The sequence below is a fragment of the Amblyraja radiata genome, chromosome 8, assembly GCF_010909765.2.
Source record: "Amblyraja radiata isolate CabotCenter1 chromosome 8, sAmbRad1.1.pri, whole genome shotgun sequence".
Lineage (NCBI taxonomy): Eukaryota > Metazoa > Chordata > Chondrichthyes > Rajiformes > Rajidae > Amblyraja > Amblyraja radiata.
The window spans coordinates 77,900,600-77,917,734 of record NC_045963.1 but is presented as its reverse complement, the minus strand read 5'-3'; the positions used below and the strand labels follow the sequence as shown (position 1 = coordinate 77,917,734).

At 48.7% G+C, this 17,135-nt stretch overlaps 1 protein-coding gene across 1 annotated transcript in view; it reads right to left on the bottom strand.

The window, feature by feature from the left end:
* The window catches only part of macrod2 (mono-ADP ribosylhydrolase 2), a 1,179,663-nt gene that overhangs the window by 336,008 nt on the left and 826,520 nt on the right, over positions 1-17,135 (bottom strand). The window contains exon 8 of the mRNA XM_033026285.1: positions 16,513-16,634. Coding sequence (XP_032882176.1) covers positions 16,513-16,634 — 122 coding nt within the window. The remainder of the gene's footprint in view (positions 1-16,512; positions 16,635-17,135) is intronic.

The following is a 17,135-nucleotide window of genomic DNA, read 5'->3' as shown; positions in this document are numbered from 1 at the left end:
TCAGGGGATATGGGGAGAAGGCAGGAACGGGGTACTGATTGGGGATGATCTGCCATGATCACATTGAATGGCGGTGCTGGCTCGAAGGGCCGAATGGCCTACTCCTGCACCTATTGTCTATTGTCTATTGCCGGCACATGTCATTAGTCGCAGCAAAACTTTCAACATGATTGAAACTCCAGCGGCGACCAGAACAAGGTACGACTCTTTGAGCGACTACTCACGACCATACAGGCATCACGTGTCGACATGGTCGACACGTGACGCCTGTATGACCGTGAGTAGTCGCCCAAAAAGTCGTACCTTTTACTGCTCGCCGCTGGATTTTCAACATGCTTAAAATTTTCGGCGACCTGCCGCGACTATGACGGGTGCTGGCAAGTCGCTGAAAAGATCTCGTAAGTGGGACAGGCCCTTTAGTGAAGGACAATTAAAGTAACTGGGCAAAACCAGTATGCATCTGCAGTCACGTCATCTCCTGAATAATCAAAAGAGTTGTTGATTGGGGTTTAAACTTGTGTTTTTTGATTGCTAGCTTGATGCTGGTCTGTGTTTTTATTCCCCAAAGTAGCCAATTAGCACAAATCCAAAATATAGCCTGCAGACTCCTGGGTCAAGCTTACCCTTCACCTTTGAGTGCTTTCAGAAGCCAGACCACAGAGGCTGTTTTGCTCAAACTGATTTTGGTCAGGCCGCATAGAGTCACAGAGTGATACAGTGTGGAAACATAGAAACATAGACAATAGGTGCAGGAGTAGGCCATTCGGCCCTTCGAGCCTGCACCGCCATTCAATATGATCATGGCTGATCATCCAACTCAGTATCCTGTACCTGCCTTCTCTCCATACCCCCTGATCCCTTTAGCCACAAGGTCCACATCTAACTCCCTCTTAAATATAGCCAATGAACTGGCCTCAACTACCTTCTGTGGCAGAGAATTCCACAGATTCACCACTCTCTGTGTGAAAAATGTTTTCCTCATCTCGGTCCTAAAAGATTTCCCCCTTATCCTTAAACTGTGACCCCTTGTTCTGGACTTCCCCAACATCGGGAACAATCTTCCTGCTTCTAACCTGTCCAACCCCTTAAGAATTTTGAAAGTTTCTATAAGATGCCCCCTCAATCTTCTAAATTCTAGCGAGTACAAGCCGAGTCTATCCAGCCTTTCTTCATATGAAAGTCCTGACATCCCAGGAATCAGTCTGGTGAACCTTCTCTGTACTCCCTGTATGGCAAGAATGTCTTTCCTCAGATTAGGAGACCAAAACTGTACGCAATACGCCATGTGTGGTCTCACCAAGACCCTGTACAACTGCAGTAGAACCTCCCTGCTCCTATACTCAAATCCTTTTGCTATGAATGCTAACATGCCATTCGCTTTCTTCACTGTCTGCTGCACCTGCATGCCTACTTTCAATGACTGGTGTACCATGACACCCAGGTCTCGTTGCAGCTCCCCTTTTCCAATCGGAGATTGTGGAAAGACCTGAATGAAGTATATAACATTATGAGAGGCGTAGATAGGGTAGACAGTCAGAACCTTTTTCCCAGAATGGAAAAAATCAAATTCCTAATCGGCCACCATTCAGATAATAGTCTACTTTCCTGTTTTTGCCACCAAACAGGCCCTTCGGCCCAACTCGCCCACACTGGCCAACAATGTCTCAGCTACACTAGTCCCACCTGCCCGCATTTGGTCCATATCCCTCCAAACCTGTCCTATCCATGTACCTGTCCAACTGTTTCTTTAACATTGGGACAGTCCCAGCCTCAACTACCACCCTCTTTGTGAATAAATTACCCCTCGGATTCCGATTAAATCTTTTCCCCCTCACCTTGAACCTATGTCCTCTGGTCCTCGATTCCCCTACTCTGGGTTTATTCAAGGCTTGCTCTATAAAGTGTCTTGTACCCAAACACCCTCTCCACCACTGCCAAAGTTCTTTGTTTTAGCGATAGGGGGCGGAAACAGGTTCTTCAGCCCACCCAGTCCATGCCGACCAGCGACACTCATTTACACTAATCTTACACTAATCTAACTCCAATGTTCATTTAATTCCCCTACTCTGGGCGAAAGACTCTGTGCATCTACCTGATGTATTCCTCAATATTGCATCTGGAATATTGCGTGCAATTTTGGTCGCCCCATAACAGGATGGTAGTGGCAGCTTTGGAGAGGGTGTAGAGGAGGTTTACCAGCATGGTGCCTGGGTTAGGGGGTATTACTGTAGCTACAGGAACAGGTTGGACGGACTCTGGAATGCCGGAGATTGTGGGAAGACCTGAATGAAGTATATAACATTATGAGAGGCGTAGATAGGGTAGACAGTCAGAACATTTTTCCCAGAATGGAAAAAATCAAATTCTAGAGGGCATCGCTTTAAGGTGACAGGGGAAAAGTTTAAAGGAGATGTGGGGGGGGCAAAAGGATAATGAATGCCTGGAATTCGCTGCTTGGGCTGGTGGTTGAGGCTGCTATCTATGGTTGTGGTATTTAAGAGACTTTTGGATAGGCACACGCAGGGAATGGAGGGATATGGATCATGTGCAGGCCGATAAGTGTTGGCCTTGATACCATGTTCGGCACAAACATTGTGGGCCAAAGGGCCTGTTCCTGTGCTGTACTGGTCTAAGATTTACACTGTGAAATCACATCAGGGTTTCGGGGAGAAGGCAGGAGAGTGAGGTTCTTCTTCTTCTTGCGAATGAAACGTAAATAAACCAAAGGAATAGTTAGATCTCAAGCCGGGTGTCGAGCAGCCAGGTTAGAGGGGAGGTTAAGAGGGGAAGATAGATCAGACATGATTGAATGGCGGGGAAGATGATGGGCCGAATGGCCTAATTCTACTCCTATAACCCTCTGCTAGAGCTATCTAAGTAGTTAGATAGAGCTCTTAGAGCTCTTAAAGATAGCAGTCTGGGGATATGGGGAGAAGGCAGGAACGGGGTAGTGAATGTGGATGATCAACCATGATTGAATGGCGGAGAAGACTTGATGGGCCGAATGGCCTATTTCTACTCCTATAACCCTATCTAAGTAGAGCTATCTACTTGGATAGGGTTATAGGAGTAGCAGAGTCAGGGGATATGGTGAGAAGGCAGGAACGGGGTACTGATTGTGGATGATCAGCCATGATCAGCCATGATCACAGTGAATGGCGGTGCTGGCTCGAAGGGCTGGAAGGCCTACTCCTGCACCTATTGTCTATTGTCTATGACTGATGAAATCACTCGGTTTCTGCGTGGATAAATCTGCATGCTAATTTTATTTTTTCAAACGTAACACGAAAGGTCATAATCTCCATTTTACCCTTTCTGGTTCCAAGAGCGAGAGTCTGTGCGGCAATGTACCTGCGGTGTGGGCGCAGGAGAGTGATCAAAGGTGCCGTGCCAACACTAGTCTTTTAAAATGCCCACAGGACAGCTGGATCCACACAGCTGTCACATTAAAGTTGTCCCCAAATTTGCAGATGTCACAATCTGAAGGCCCGATTAATGTCGGTAATCAGCCAGTGCATACGTTTACCTGGGCCTATCGGCATTCAAAATGCGATTTCCCTAAAGCCCCGTCAACGTTGCAGATGCAACATCACTACCTACAGAATCGCAACAGCCTCACCTGTCACCCACTAAAGTAACTCACGTGCCACTTCCCCACACAGAATCAAAGGTATTAAAGTGAAATCTTCAGGTAGACAAAAATGCTGGAGAAACTCAGCGGGTGAGGCAGCATCCATGGAGAGGAGGAATAGGCGACGATTCGGGTCGAGACCGAACGGTCTCGACCCGAAACGTCGCCTATTCCTCCTCTCCATAGATGCTGCCTCACCCGCTGAGTTTCTCCAACATTATTTGTCCACCTTTTATTCTGCAGATGTGCCCCCTGGACTTCCACCCCATTGACTTCTCTAACATCAAGTAACCCTTGCTTTCCCTCTCTCTCCATCACTCCCCCTTCCCAGTTCTCCGACCAGTCTGACGGCCTCCGACTACATTTTATCTCTGTTTGCTTTGTTGTCACCCTTTCCCAGCTAACAATTATCTGTTCTAAGGTACACAAAATTGCTGGGGAAACTCAGCGGGTGCAGCAGCATCTATGGAGCGAAGGAAATAGGCAACGTTTCGGGCCGAAACCCTTCTTCAGACCGAAACGTCGCCTATTTCCTTCGCTCCATAGATGCTGCTGCACCCGCTGAGTTTCCCCAGCAATTTTGTGTACCTTCGATATTCCAGCATCTGCAGTTCCCTTTTGAACAATTATCTGTTCTACATGTTTCCTTGATCTCCATTCCCTTTGTCCTGTTTTCACACCTCACGTTTCCTTATCTATCTCCCTCTCCCCTGACATCAGAAGAAGGGTCTCGGCCCGAAATGTCACCCATTCCTTCTCTCCAGAGATTCTGCCTGCCTGTCCAGGTGAGTTACTCCAGAGTTTTGTGTGTATCTTTGATTGAATCCAGCATCTGCAGTTCCTTCCTACAAGGTACTGTTCGATGTTCTGTTTAGTTCTTGACTTCACTTTCATTCCAGCACCTGGCTTCTCACTGTTCTTTATTCCAAAAGATCCACAGTTTTAATTATTTAGTTAGTTTCTTTCAATGCAATGAAAGTAATTTAAGGTGATTCACGGAAGCATTATAACGCTTAAATTGGCATTAGACATCAGATGAGGTTCAAGCTTGGTCAAACCCGTTAGGCGTTGAGGGGTAACTTAAAGGGGGGGGGGGGGCTGGGGAGGGGGCAGGGGTTATTTGGGACAGAACTCCAGCACAGCTGAAGGCAAAGTCACCGGTAACATAGGAACTACAACAAAAAACCATGCAAGAACAAGGAAGAAAACAGGGATTCGGTGTCAGTGTTAGGAGGCTATTCAAATGCAGCATCTGGAATAGACAATAGACAATAGACTATAGACAATAGATAATAGGTGCAGGAGTAGGCCATTTGGCCCTTCAAGCCAGCACCGCCATTCAATGTGATCATGGCTGATCATCCACAATCAGTGCCCCGTTCCTGCCTTCTCCCCATATCCCCTGACTCGGCTATCTTTAACAGCCCTATCTAGCTCTCTCTTGAAAGTATCCAGAGAACCAGCCTCCACCGCCCTCTGAGGCAGAGAATTCCACAGACTCACCACTCTCTGTGAGAAAAAGTGTTTCCTCATCTCCGTTCTAAATGGCTTACCCCTTATTCTTAAACTGTGGCCCCTGGTTCTGGACTCCCCCAACATCGGGAACATGGTTCCTGCCTCTAGCGTGTCCAAACCCTTAATAATCTTACGTTTCAATTGAAGAAGAAGTCATTCAAACTCCAGCCTCATCCAGCATCCACCGTCATGCATTGAAGACGTGACCTTGCTATTGTTCATGGAGTCATGCCGCACAGAAGCAGGCCCTTCAGCCCAACTTGGCCATGCTGACCAAGACGCCCATTTTAAGTATGTCCCAATTGGCCATACCTGGCCCATATCCCTCCAACCCATTCCTCTCCAAGTCCCTGAGATACACACATCCTGAATCGTCACCCATTCCTTCGCTCCAGAGATGCTGCCTGTCCCCGCCGAGTTACTCCAGCTTTATGTGTCTATCTTTGGTTTAAACCAGCATCTGCAGTTCCGTCCCACACCTATCCATGTACCTGTCCAATTGTCTTTGCTATTGTACGCGTCTCAACTACCTCCTCTGGCAGCTCATTCCCTCCAAGTTAGTGAGTTAAGGAAAATGAGTGTCTCCGACTACTCTCACACTCACTCACTATGGATGGGAAAGGGGTCTAGGATTCGAGGAGGTTATGCTGGTACTCCAGAAGGTTGGACGTACAATCCACACGCCTGACTTGGATTCAGTTGATAATCTGATGCAAATAATCCTCAGTACCGATGAGCATTAAACTCTAGCGGCGCCTGCTGGCGCACGCAGGTATCGAACCCGTGGTCACGTGACGGGACGGGCTGCTGTTTTTGTGCGGTCTCGCTTTCGCGACACAGTTGTTTTGCTGACCACCCGTGTGATCAGATGCGTACGAGGAGACCTGTTCGCTAAGGGGCGAGTGTTCAATAAAAACTGTTCCGAGAACGTAGTCGTCGTTTCTGCATCCGCTAAAAAACCACCATAACAAGCATTCATTTGGTTCACCGATGTTTTGTACAGTTTAGAGATGCAGCGTGTAATCAGGCCCTTTGGCCCGTTGAGCCCACACTGACCAACAATCTCCCATACACTAATTCTATCCTACTCACTGGGGCCAATTTGCAGAAGTCAATTGGAACTTACAAACCTGGATAGACACAAAACGCTGGAGTAACTCAGGGGGTCGGGCAGCATCTCTGGCGAAACGGGAATAGGTGACGTTTCAGGTCGGAACCCTTCTGACCAGTCTGCAGACCCGAAACGTCACCTATTCCTTTTCTCCAGAGATGCTGCCTGCCCGCTGAGTTACTCCAGCATATCGTGTCTATCCTTGGTATAAACCAGCACCTGCAGTTCCTTCCTGCAAACCGGCACGTCTTTGGAGTGTGGGAAGAAACCGGAGCACCCGGAGAAAACCCACGTGGTCACAGGGGGGGGGACGTGCAAACTCCGTACAGGCAGCACCCGTAGTCAGGATCGAACCCGGGTCTCTGGCGCTGTGAGGCAGCAACTCTACCGCTGCTCCACCATTTTTACTTAATTACTTAAACTTAAATTAAAAAATCTGCATTGAAACTATGATCTTGAGATAATCGCTGTGTACGGGAGAGGATAATATTAAGGATTATTTCGGTTTTCCAGGAGAGGTCGTTGCCTGGTCTAGCTCAAATCTTGGAATGTCGTGTACACATTTCAACTGTGTCTATCACAGTATCAACTTTGGTTAATATGACATGACCAGCCAAACTTCATCACCCAGTTCAGAGGGCAGTGAGGGAAGGTACTAAATGCTGGTATGAAAGAACTGCAGATGCTGGTTTAAATCGAAGGTAGACACAAAACGCTGGAGTAACTCAGCGGGTGAGGCAGCATCTCTGGAGAGAAGGAATGGGCGGCGTTTCGGGCCGAGTCTGAAGAAGGGTCTCGACCCGAAACGTCGCCCATTCCTTCTCTCCAGAGGTGCTGCCTGTCCCGCTGAGTTACTCCAGCATTTTGTGTCTATCTTTGCACTAAATACTGGGCCTTGCCAACGAGGGCCTGATCTTGAAAGAGAAAAAATATAAATAAACAGATAAAAATATCGATTGCATAAATTTAATTTGGTTCCTATTCGACAATATGGGCCTAATTAAGCATCTTATTTGTTTAGAAAGAGATAATTAGCTTTCACTTGAATGTTAATTGGAGCTGAATAACAAATTGCTGGAACCTTTAATTGTGCTAATTGGGTTTAGACTGCACTTATTATTAACACTTTATATTCAACTCAAACGGAGCTCGGTAATAAAAGGCATGAGATGGCGTTGAAGTGGTTTTCGATGACCTTAAGGAGCACAGAGATGTTGTCCCTCATCAGTTCTGTCGACCGTGATCTCTTTGTAAGGCTGCTGTAACCCGCTGTTGTCCTTCAACGTAAACACTGTTCCCACAAGCTCTGACAGCCATTAATGCCACCCGCAGTATTCCCCTCCCCCCACCCCCGGGACTGGAGAATGGATCGGCTTCCCGAACAACAACTTACAATTGTTTACCCAACACCGTTAGTGCTGCCGAGCGATGTTTTCCCCCGAGACGCGTCAATCAGCGCAGTAAGCCCTGCGGCCAGGTGCCGCGTCAAAGCCCGGCCAAAGAGCCGGGACGCTATTCAAAAAGAGGAATTGAGAGAGGACCACAGAGTGCTGGAGCAACGGCCCAGGTGTCAGGGGCTATGGGGAGAAGGCAGGAGAATGGGGTTAGGAGGAAGAGATAGATCAGCCACGATTGAATGGCGGAGTAGACTTGACGGGCCGAATGGCCTAATTCTGCTCCTATCACTTTGGAACTTATGACTTGTGATGTGCGTTGAATATTTAGTAAGAGAGCATTCACCAAAATAGAAAGAGGCCCAAATCCTGTGCGTGCGGCCGTATTATTTGACATCAAAGTGCAGCAGTCGGCACGCATTGATTCAATATTGTCTGCAGCTGAAATTGTATTGTCTCTGGTAGTCTAACTATGACCTTATGACCTGAAAAATGTTGCCTATCAGAGATGCTGCCTGACCCGCTGAGTTACTCCAGCACTCTGTGAAACGTCACCCATCCATGTTCTACACAGATGCTGCCTGACCCGCTGAGTTACTCCAGCACTCTGTGAAACGTCACCTATCCATGTTCTACACAGATGCTGCCTGACCCGCTGAGTTAAGGGCCTGTACCACTTGGGCGTCATTTGCACGTCACGCAGGTGGCGCACGGAGACTTTGTGAATCCCCAAATTCTGGAGCGCCGCGCGCGAACGCGCGTCACTACCTACGTCACCACGCCCCATGCGCGCGTAATGCACGCCATGCACGCATCACGAGGCACACGTCGTGCGTCGTGACGCGTAAATGATGTAGCGTAAATGACGCGCAAATGACGCCCAAGTGGGCCAGGCCCTTTACTCCAGCACCATCAGGCAACTGAACCATCCTAAAAGCCCTATCCCACGGTACCAATTCATTCAAGAGCTCTCCCGAGATTTAAAAAAAATCAAACTCGTGGTAAGTACGTAGAATGAACGTAGGGTGTATGTCGGAGCTCGGGGACGTCTCTTAGCGGCTTCTGTGGCAGAGAATTCCAGAGATTCACCACTCTCTGTGAGAAAAATGTTTTTCTCATCTCGGTCCTAAAAGATTTCCCCCTTATCCTTAAACTGTGACCCCTTGCTCAGGACTTCCCCAACATCGGGAACAATCTTCCTGCATCTAGCCTGTCCAACCCCTTAAGAATTTTGTAAGTTTCTATAAGATCCCCCCTCAATCTTCTAAATTCTAGCGAGCACAAGCCGAGTCTATCCAGTCTTTCTTCATATGAAAGTCCTGACATCCCAGGAATCCCAGAATTCGGCCCATCAAGTCTACTCCGCCATTCAATCATGGCTGATCTATCTCTCCCTCTCAACCCCATTCTCCTGCCTTCTCCGCATAACCTCTGACACCCGTACTAATCAAGAAGATTAAGGATACACCCACCACCCTTTTGTGTGAAAAATCTACCCCTCTCGATTCCTAAATCAGATAATACGATCCCAAAATACAATCAAGCCAAACTCAGGTACAGCAGGTAGAGTGAAGGGAAAGATACAGAGTGCAGAATATAGTTCTCAGCATTCTTAAGGGCCTGTCCCACTGTACGAGGTAATTCACGAGTTCTCCCGAGTTTTCCCCTGATCGAACTCGGAGAATGTCCGTAGCGGGTCCGTTGAAGTTCGTGGATGTCCCGTAGCGGCTCGTACGAGTAACGGTAGGAACTTGGGAAATCCAGTAAACTCGTGAAGTTTTCTCAACACTGTGAAAAATGTCCACAAGTAAAATAATACTCGTGATGAAAAAAATGGTTACATTTTACTCGTACGAGCCGCTACGGGACATCCACGAACTCCTAAGCACTCACTACGGACATTCTCCGAGTTCGATTCAGGGGAAAACTCGGGAGAACTCGTGAATTACCTCGTACAGTGGGACAGGCCCTTTACTTCTCTGCAAAGTCAGGTCTATTGCAGATCCACGGGTGACCTTGACTGTGTTAAGACGCAGACAGCTGTATTTGGAATGGCTTTGGGCAACTCCACGCAGGCTCGGAGAATCGCAAACACTCCGAGTCCTATCTGCAACAAAGCTTTGAAGCAGAAATGCCGAGAATTCTCTCCCCCTTCCCAGCGAGTCCAACAGTGCCACATGGCACCACTTTGTCGAGTGCAAGATAAATATGTCACAACATCTGTCTGTACACATCCCCAGCTTTCACCAAGTGGACTGGGAGAGGGGAGGAGGCAATTCATCAAAGGAATAACTGGAATATTAATGCAAACTAGACTGCAGGGCTGCTGTGTGGCAATCCCAGTTACTGACACGAGGATTATTAAGGGTTTAGACACGCTAGAGGCAGGAAAGTTCTGCCACTAGCTTTGAAGAAGTTCTCCTCTTCCCTCCGAAGCCTATTTCCTTCACTCCATGGATGCTGCTGCACCCGCTGAGTTTCTCCATCACTTTTGTCTACCCTAGAGGCAGGAAACATGTTCCCGATGTTGGGGGAGTCCAGAATCAGGGGCCACACCGTTTAAGAATAAGGGGTAAGCCATTTAGAACGGAGACGAGGAAACACTTTTTCTCACGGAGAGTTGTGAGTCTGTGGAATTATGTGCCTCAGAGGGCGGTGGAGGCCGGTTCTCTGGATACTTTCAAGAGAGAGCTAGATAGGGCTCTTAAAGATAGCGGAGTCAGGGGATATGGGTAGAAGGCAGGAACGAGATACTGATTGGGGATGATCGGCCATGATCACATTGAATCATGCTGGCTCGAAGGGCAGAATGGCCTACTCCTGCACGCAACAAAAGCTTTTCACTGTACCTCGGTACACGTGACAGTAAACATATTATTGTCTATTATTATTTTAAGTCGTAAGAACACCTCTTGCAACGCAGTCTTTCCCCATCCGAAGGCAGACAGAGAGAGCTGTGCCCTGCTTTCATTCATTAGCCTGACATGGAGGGACTCTTTCAGCGAACACTACCACAGGCAGACCATTCCAAACCATGGCGCAGGCACTCGCTGCGTTAATGTGCTCATCGTCATTTGTCAAAGTCTCTTTTCCTCTCCCCCCCCCCCCCCCCCCCCCCCCCGCACCTCAACTAAAAGCCCTGTTGCAGCTGGGACCGTCCAGCCTTTGTTTACACACTGTTCGTAACGAGTGGCCCACTTTAATTCCACTTTGCCGCTGTCTCTCTCCGCTGTAACCCGAGCCCTCGTTATCAAGGCAGCGCAGATAAAAAAGCTTACAGAGGAGACTGTGGGATTCAAGAGCGAGTTCTTCACTGGGAGCCAGGGTTCAGTCGATGGGTTCGCCCATACATCAAGCGAGAGAGTGTGTCTGGGTTGTTTAAACACCAGAGAAGATCGCTTAGTATTACCTTTCCAGACGGCCCCGACATGCAAACACGTTGCATTTATCAAAGGTCTCTTCACTTTCTGAAATGTAGCCACTTAAACTGTCTCGGCTAACACCGATGCAAATCTTACGTGAAATAAATCTGGCTGCCTTTACCAGCACGGGGGTGGATGAAAATGGCAGCAAGTTTGCTGAATTATGGGCTTTTTTTTATCGCATAAAAGAGGACCTCAATTCCCACAGCAACTCGTTTGATAGACACTGTGAAATGCTGACTGGGCGGTTTATCGGCTCGGATCAGGAGGTGACCCCTTGGGAATCCATGGAATGCCTTTCACCCCACTTTGAGGCCGTCACTCCCAACTATTTCGAACAAAACCTCAGCTTGCGGCAGCTGAGATCCCTGCTGGAAAAGTCACCAAGATTTAAGGGCCTGTCCCACTTGGTCATCACGTCACGCACATGGCGCGCGAAGTTATTGTACATCGCAAAATCCTGCGTCGCCGCGCGTCACTGCCTATGTCATCGCGCACTGTGCGCGCATCACGCATCGTGACGCGTAAATTACGCGCAAATGACAGCCAAGTGGGACAGGCCCTTTCGGGCGGCATGGTGGCACAGCAGTAGAGTCCCTGCGTCACGGCGCCAGAGACCCGGGTTCCATCCTGACTGCGGATGCTTGCTTGTCTGTACGGAGTTTGTACGTTCTCCCCGTGACCTGCGTGGGTTTTCTCCGGTTTCCTCCCACACTCCAAAGACGTACAGGTTTGTAGGTGAGTGAATGAATGAATGAATGAATGAATAAGTTTATTGGCCAAGTATTCACATACAAGGAATTTGCCTTGGCGCTCCGCCCGCAAGTGACAACATGACATACAGTGACAAAACATTGTAAGTGGTTTCTGTGAAATGTCCCGCGTGTGCAGGCCTTAGTTCCCATCAAGCAAAAGGTACAGTGGTGTGAAAACAACTCCAGATTCAGGGACAATTTCTTCCCAGCTGTTATCAGGCAACTGAATCACCCTACCACAACCAGAGAGCGGTCCTGAACTACTATCTACCTCATTGGTGTATCCTTGATCGGCCTTTGCTGGCTTTACTTACATTATTCCCTCATCATGTATCTGTACACTGTAAATGGCTCAATTGTAATTATGTAATGTCCTGGGCTGACTGGTTAGCGCGCAACAAAAGCTTTTCACTGTACCTCGGTACTCGTGACAGTGAACTAAACTGGAGGAGGCGCTGTCCTGAACGGCTGCCTGTCCTGCGGCTGTCCGTTTTTTTTCCCTTCTTTTTTATTATTTTTAGTACGTTAAGTGTGTAGTCAGGGGGCCTAATCTTTTTATGTGTGGGGGGTGGTGGGGGGGAAGGGGGAAACTGCTTTTCGAGTCCCTACCTGGTCGGAGGGGTTGCTTTCCTCCGAGCAGCGACTTCGACCTGTCCTTGCGGCCTACCAGCGGGTCCTGGAGCGACGTTTCCCTGAGGGGACCTGGCCAGAACATCGGCTTTGGCGGCGGCGCAGAACATCGGCTTTGGCGGCGGCGCAGCGCTGGAGCGCTATTGCGGAGCGGGCGATGCCTTTCCTGGGTCGCCGCGCTGGAACTCCAGTATGCTGGGACCGCCGATAAGAACATTGTGGAGCCGCGGTTCTGTGGAGCGGCCAGCTGCGACGCTGAACGTTACATCCCGGAGCCTGGGATCTCTCGCTGAGATCGCCAGTGTGCGGAGCTCCGTCTGGCGTGGTCTGTTGGCTTGGAAGCCGCGGTCTCCGGTGGGAAGGCGGCCGTTCCTGGCACCCCAAGCCGCTGGGGGTTCTCCCGACGCCGGAGTACCATCACCCGGCGAGAACATCGGGCGCCGTGGCGGCGACTGTGGAGGCCTCAATAGGTAGACTTTGGGTGGACAAGAGGATGGGGACTGGACTTTGTGCCTTCCCCCACAGTGGGAATCACTGTGGGGGGATGTTTTGGTGTTGAACTTCTTTTTGAATGTTAAGTTGTATTTTTATTAGTGTGCTGCAAGGACATCAGAATTTCCCCTGAATAAGGGGATTAATAAAGTTTAATCTAATCTAATCTAATCTAAACGCAACATAATTGTTAAGGGCTTGGACACGCTAGAGGCGGGAAACATGTTCCCGATGTTGGGGGAGTCCAGAACCAGGAGCCACAGTTTAAGAATAAGGAGTAAGCCATTTAGAACAGAGACGAGGAAACACTTTTTCTCACAGAGTGTGGTGAGTCTGTGGAATTCTCTGACTCAGAGGGCGGTGGAGGCCAGTTCTCTGGATACTTTCAAGAGAGAGCTAGATAGGGCTCTTAAATATAGCGGAGTCAGGGGATATGGGGAGAAGGCAGGAACGGGGGACTGATTGTGGATGATCAGCCATGATCACATTGAATGGCGGTGCTGGCTCGAAGGGCCAAATGGCCTACTCCTGCACCTATTGTCTATTGAACTTGGATAGAACTAACATATGGGCGATAACTGGTTGGCATGGACTCGGTGGACTGAAGGGCCTGTTTCCACGTGGTATTTCTACACTAAATTAAACTAAACCAAACTAAGGTGCTGTGGTTGATTCAAACTGCTGCCAATGAGAATTTTCCCGGGATGAGGTGGAGAAGTATTGAAAGTCGTAAAGTCATACGACACGGAAACAAGCCCTTCAGCCCAACTCGTCCATCTAAGCAGGTGGGACTAGTGTAGATGGGGCATCATGGTCAGCAAGTTGGGCTGAAGGGCCTGTTTCCGTGCTATATGACTCTACAAGAAAAATATGGGGCTTACATCAGCACTGCTGTAAATAAATGTAAATAAAACATTGTGATGATTGTGTTGGCAAAGATTGACATCATTCTTACACCAAATATCTTTCTAAGTTCATAAGTGATCGGAGCAGATTTAGGCCATTCGGCCCATCAAGTCTACTCTGCCATTCAATCATGGCCGATCTATCTTTCCCTCTCAACCCCATTCTCCTGCCTTCTCCCGATAACCCCTGACACCCGTACTAATCAAGAATCTATCAATCTCCACCTTACTTGGCCTCCACAGCCTTCTGTGGCAATGATTTCCACAGATTCACCACCCTCTGACTTAAGAAATCCTTCAGGGCCTGTCCCACTTAGTGATTTTTTTCGGCGACTGTCGGCATCATTGACTGCCGTTATCAGGTCACCGATAAAGTCGCGGCGTGACGACGTATATTGACGCGCGGCGTCTCCTCAAGTGTCGCGACATTTTTTTTGTCGCCGCTGGATTTTGGAAATGTTCAAAATCTTTCAGCAACCCCGATACGTCAGTCAATGACGCCGGCAGTCGCCGAAACAAATCGCCAAGTGAGACAGGCCCTTTCCTCATCCCCTTCCGACAGGGACGTCCTTTAATTCTGAGGAGTCTTCGTTTTAAAGTCATCCGGGCTCACTGGTTCAAATCCATGATTGGGTACAAATGTCTCGTTAGCATCCACAGAAAGTAATGATTTTATTCTGTTGGGGCAGTGACAGAAACACTAATTATGTGGGTCTATAATTATTGCTGAGGCGTGCGCAATCGTTGTCACAAACAAGCACAGTGCAGCTTTTCACATCTACTTTAGTTTAAGGAAGAACAGCAGAGGCTGGATAGAATCGAAGGTAGACACAAAATGGTGGAGTAACTCGGTGGGTCATGCAGCAGCTGTGGAGAGAAGGAGGGAGAGTGGGGGGTTGAGGGAGGGGGGGGGGTAGGGAGAGTTGTTCAAATGTCTACACTCCCTCTCTACCCCCTCCCTCTCTACCCTCCCTCCCCCCTCTCTACCCTTCTCCCTCTCTACCCTCCTCCCCCCCCTCTCTAACCCCCCCTCACCCTCTACCCCCTTCACCTCCCTCTCCCTCTCTACCCCCCCACCCCCTCCCTCTCTAGCCACGCCTGCGCAGTTGGGGGCTATGCGTGAGTGGATAGGGCGGGGGATGGGGGAAAAGGAGCGAATGAAATCGTCCGCCCCCCTCCCCGACATCAGTCTGAAGAAGGGTCTCAACCCAAAACGGCACCCATTCCTTCTCTCCATAGATGCTGCCTGTCCCGCTGAGTTACTCCAGCACTTTGTGTCTACCTTCTAATTCAGTTTAGTTTAGTTCAGAGATGCAGCGCAGAATAGGCCCTTTGTCTCAAAGATCTTATAGCAGAGCAAGATGGGTTACTCTCACGCAAACGTGTAGTACGCTCATGGGCGGATTCATGGGTGATTATATGACCCATTTTAGCAACCAGCCCCCGCCATCTTGCTCCGCCATCTTGTTCCGCCATCTTGCTTCCGGTCAAAGATCGGATCTTTGTTTCCGCAGCGGGGAGAGGGAGAGGGAGTGCGCGGCCCGGGGCAGCGGGAGAGGGGGTGCGCGGCCCGGGGCAGCGGGAGAGGGAGTGTGGGGCCAGGGGATAAGGCCTAGTGTGAGTGAAGTTGCGGGGAGGTTTACAATGTTTCTTATTTAATGTCCCTTGTCTAGTCTGAAATAAAGTTCATCATTGGATCAGAAGAAATATAATTGTGTGTGTTATATGATTATATACATTTATATCACATTCATGTATGTGTGTTTATAAACATTTTATTCTTTAACAAGAATTAACAGAATTATGAACTAACAGAATTATGAATCTAACCCTATATCACACATAAACACTTCCCCCGCAATGTCAATTACCCTGCGAGTCGGGTCGGTTCCGGTTACTACAAAATCAACTCAAACACTGCTTGTGAGCCATTTAAAAAGAAATGATTTAAAATATATTAAAAAAGACAATTACCAGAGTCAAATTTTATTCTTGACAAGAAGTATGAACTGACAGAATGATGAATCTAACCCTATATCACACACACAAACTGTTCATTGATTACACTGCGAGTCGGGTCGGGTCAGGTAGGCTCCGGTTACTAAAATGGGCGGGGAAAAATGCCCAGGATCCCCTCCGTAGCGTACTACACGTCAGCCCATTGTATTTAGCGGGAGTAGCCTATCTTGCTCCGCTATAAGATCTTTGCTTTGTCTCACCGAGCCCACGCCGACCGGTGATCCCCGTACACTAGGGCTATCCTGCACACTCTTGGGACAATCTTACAATTTTACCAAAGCCAACTAACCTACAAACCTGTACGTCTTTGGAATCTGGGAGGAAACCGGAGCACCTGGAGAAAGCCCACATGGTCCCGGAGAGAAAGTACACACTCGGGGAGATTTACAAAGACCAATTATCCTGAAAACCTGCACCGTCACAGGAAGAACATGCAAACTCCACACATACAGCACCCGTGGTCAGGATCGAACCTGGGTCTCTGTCGCTGTAAGGCAGCTACACTACCGCTGCGCCACCGTGCCGCCCACTATACACGATGAAACTTTGTAGGCATTTGATGCACAATATTTAGAAGGAGGGGCAGACAGGCCACTTTACGAGTTACATTCATGGGTTTAGGCAAGAGTAACACTTACGATAGATCGCAGGCCTTGAGTCTCCAGCAACATCAGGGAATTTTCATAGCAGTTCCTCAGTTGGCGTTTCAGACGTTCATCGCAGTTCCCTCTTGCTATCGGTCCCACGGTGTGGATGACATCTGAGTGCAGAAAGGAACAACATTTGATTTGCTTAACATCGGAGAGTTAAAATACATTTGGTCATTTATTTGGATAGGACATATGTTGATAGAATGGAGCGGCTGGGCTTGTACACTCTGGAGTTTAGAAGGATGAGAGGGAATCTTATTGAAACATATAAGATCATTAAGGGTTTGGACACGCTAGAGGCAGGAAACATGTTCCCGATGGTACACAAAAATGCTGGAGAAACTCAGCAGGTGCAGCAGCATCTATGGAGCGAAGGAAATAGGCGACGTTTCGGGCCGAAACCCTTCTTCAGACTGATGGGGAGTGGCGGGGAGAAGAAAGGAAAAAGGAGGAGGAGGAGCCCGAGGGCTGAGGAAGGGGAGGATGTACAACTCCATAACTCTATGATAGAGCATCAGAGGCTGCTGAGCCCACCATGACTATGTCAGAGTAGGCCATGTTAGACACAAAATGCTGCAGTAACTTAGCAGGTCAGGCAGCATCTCTGGAGA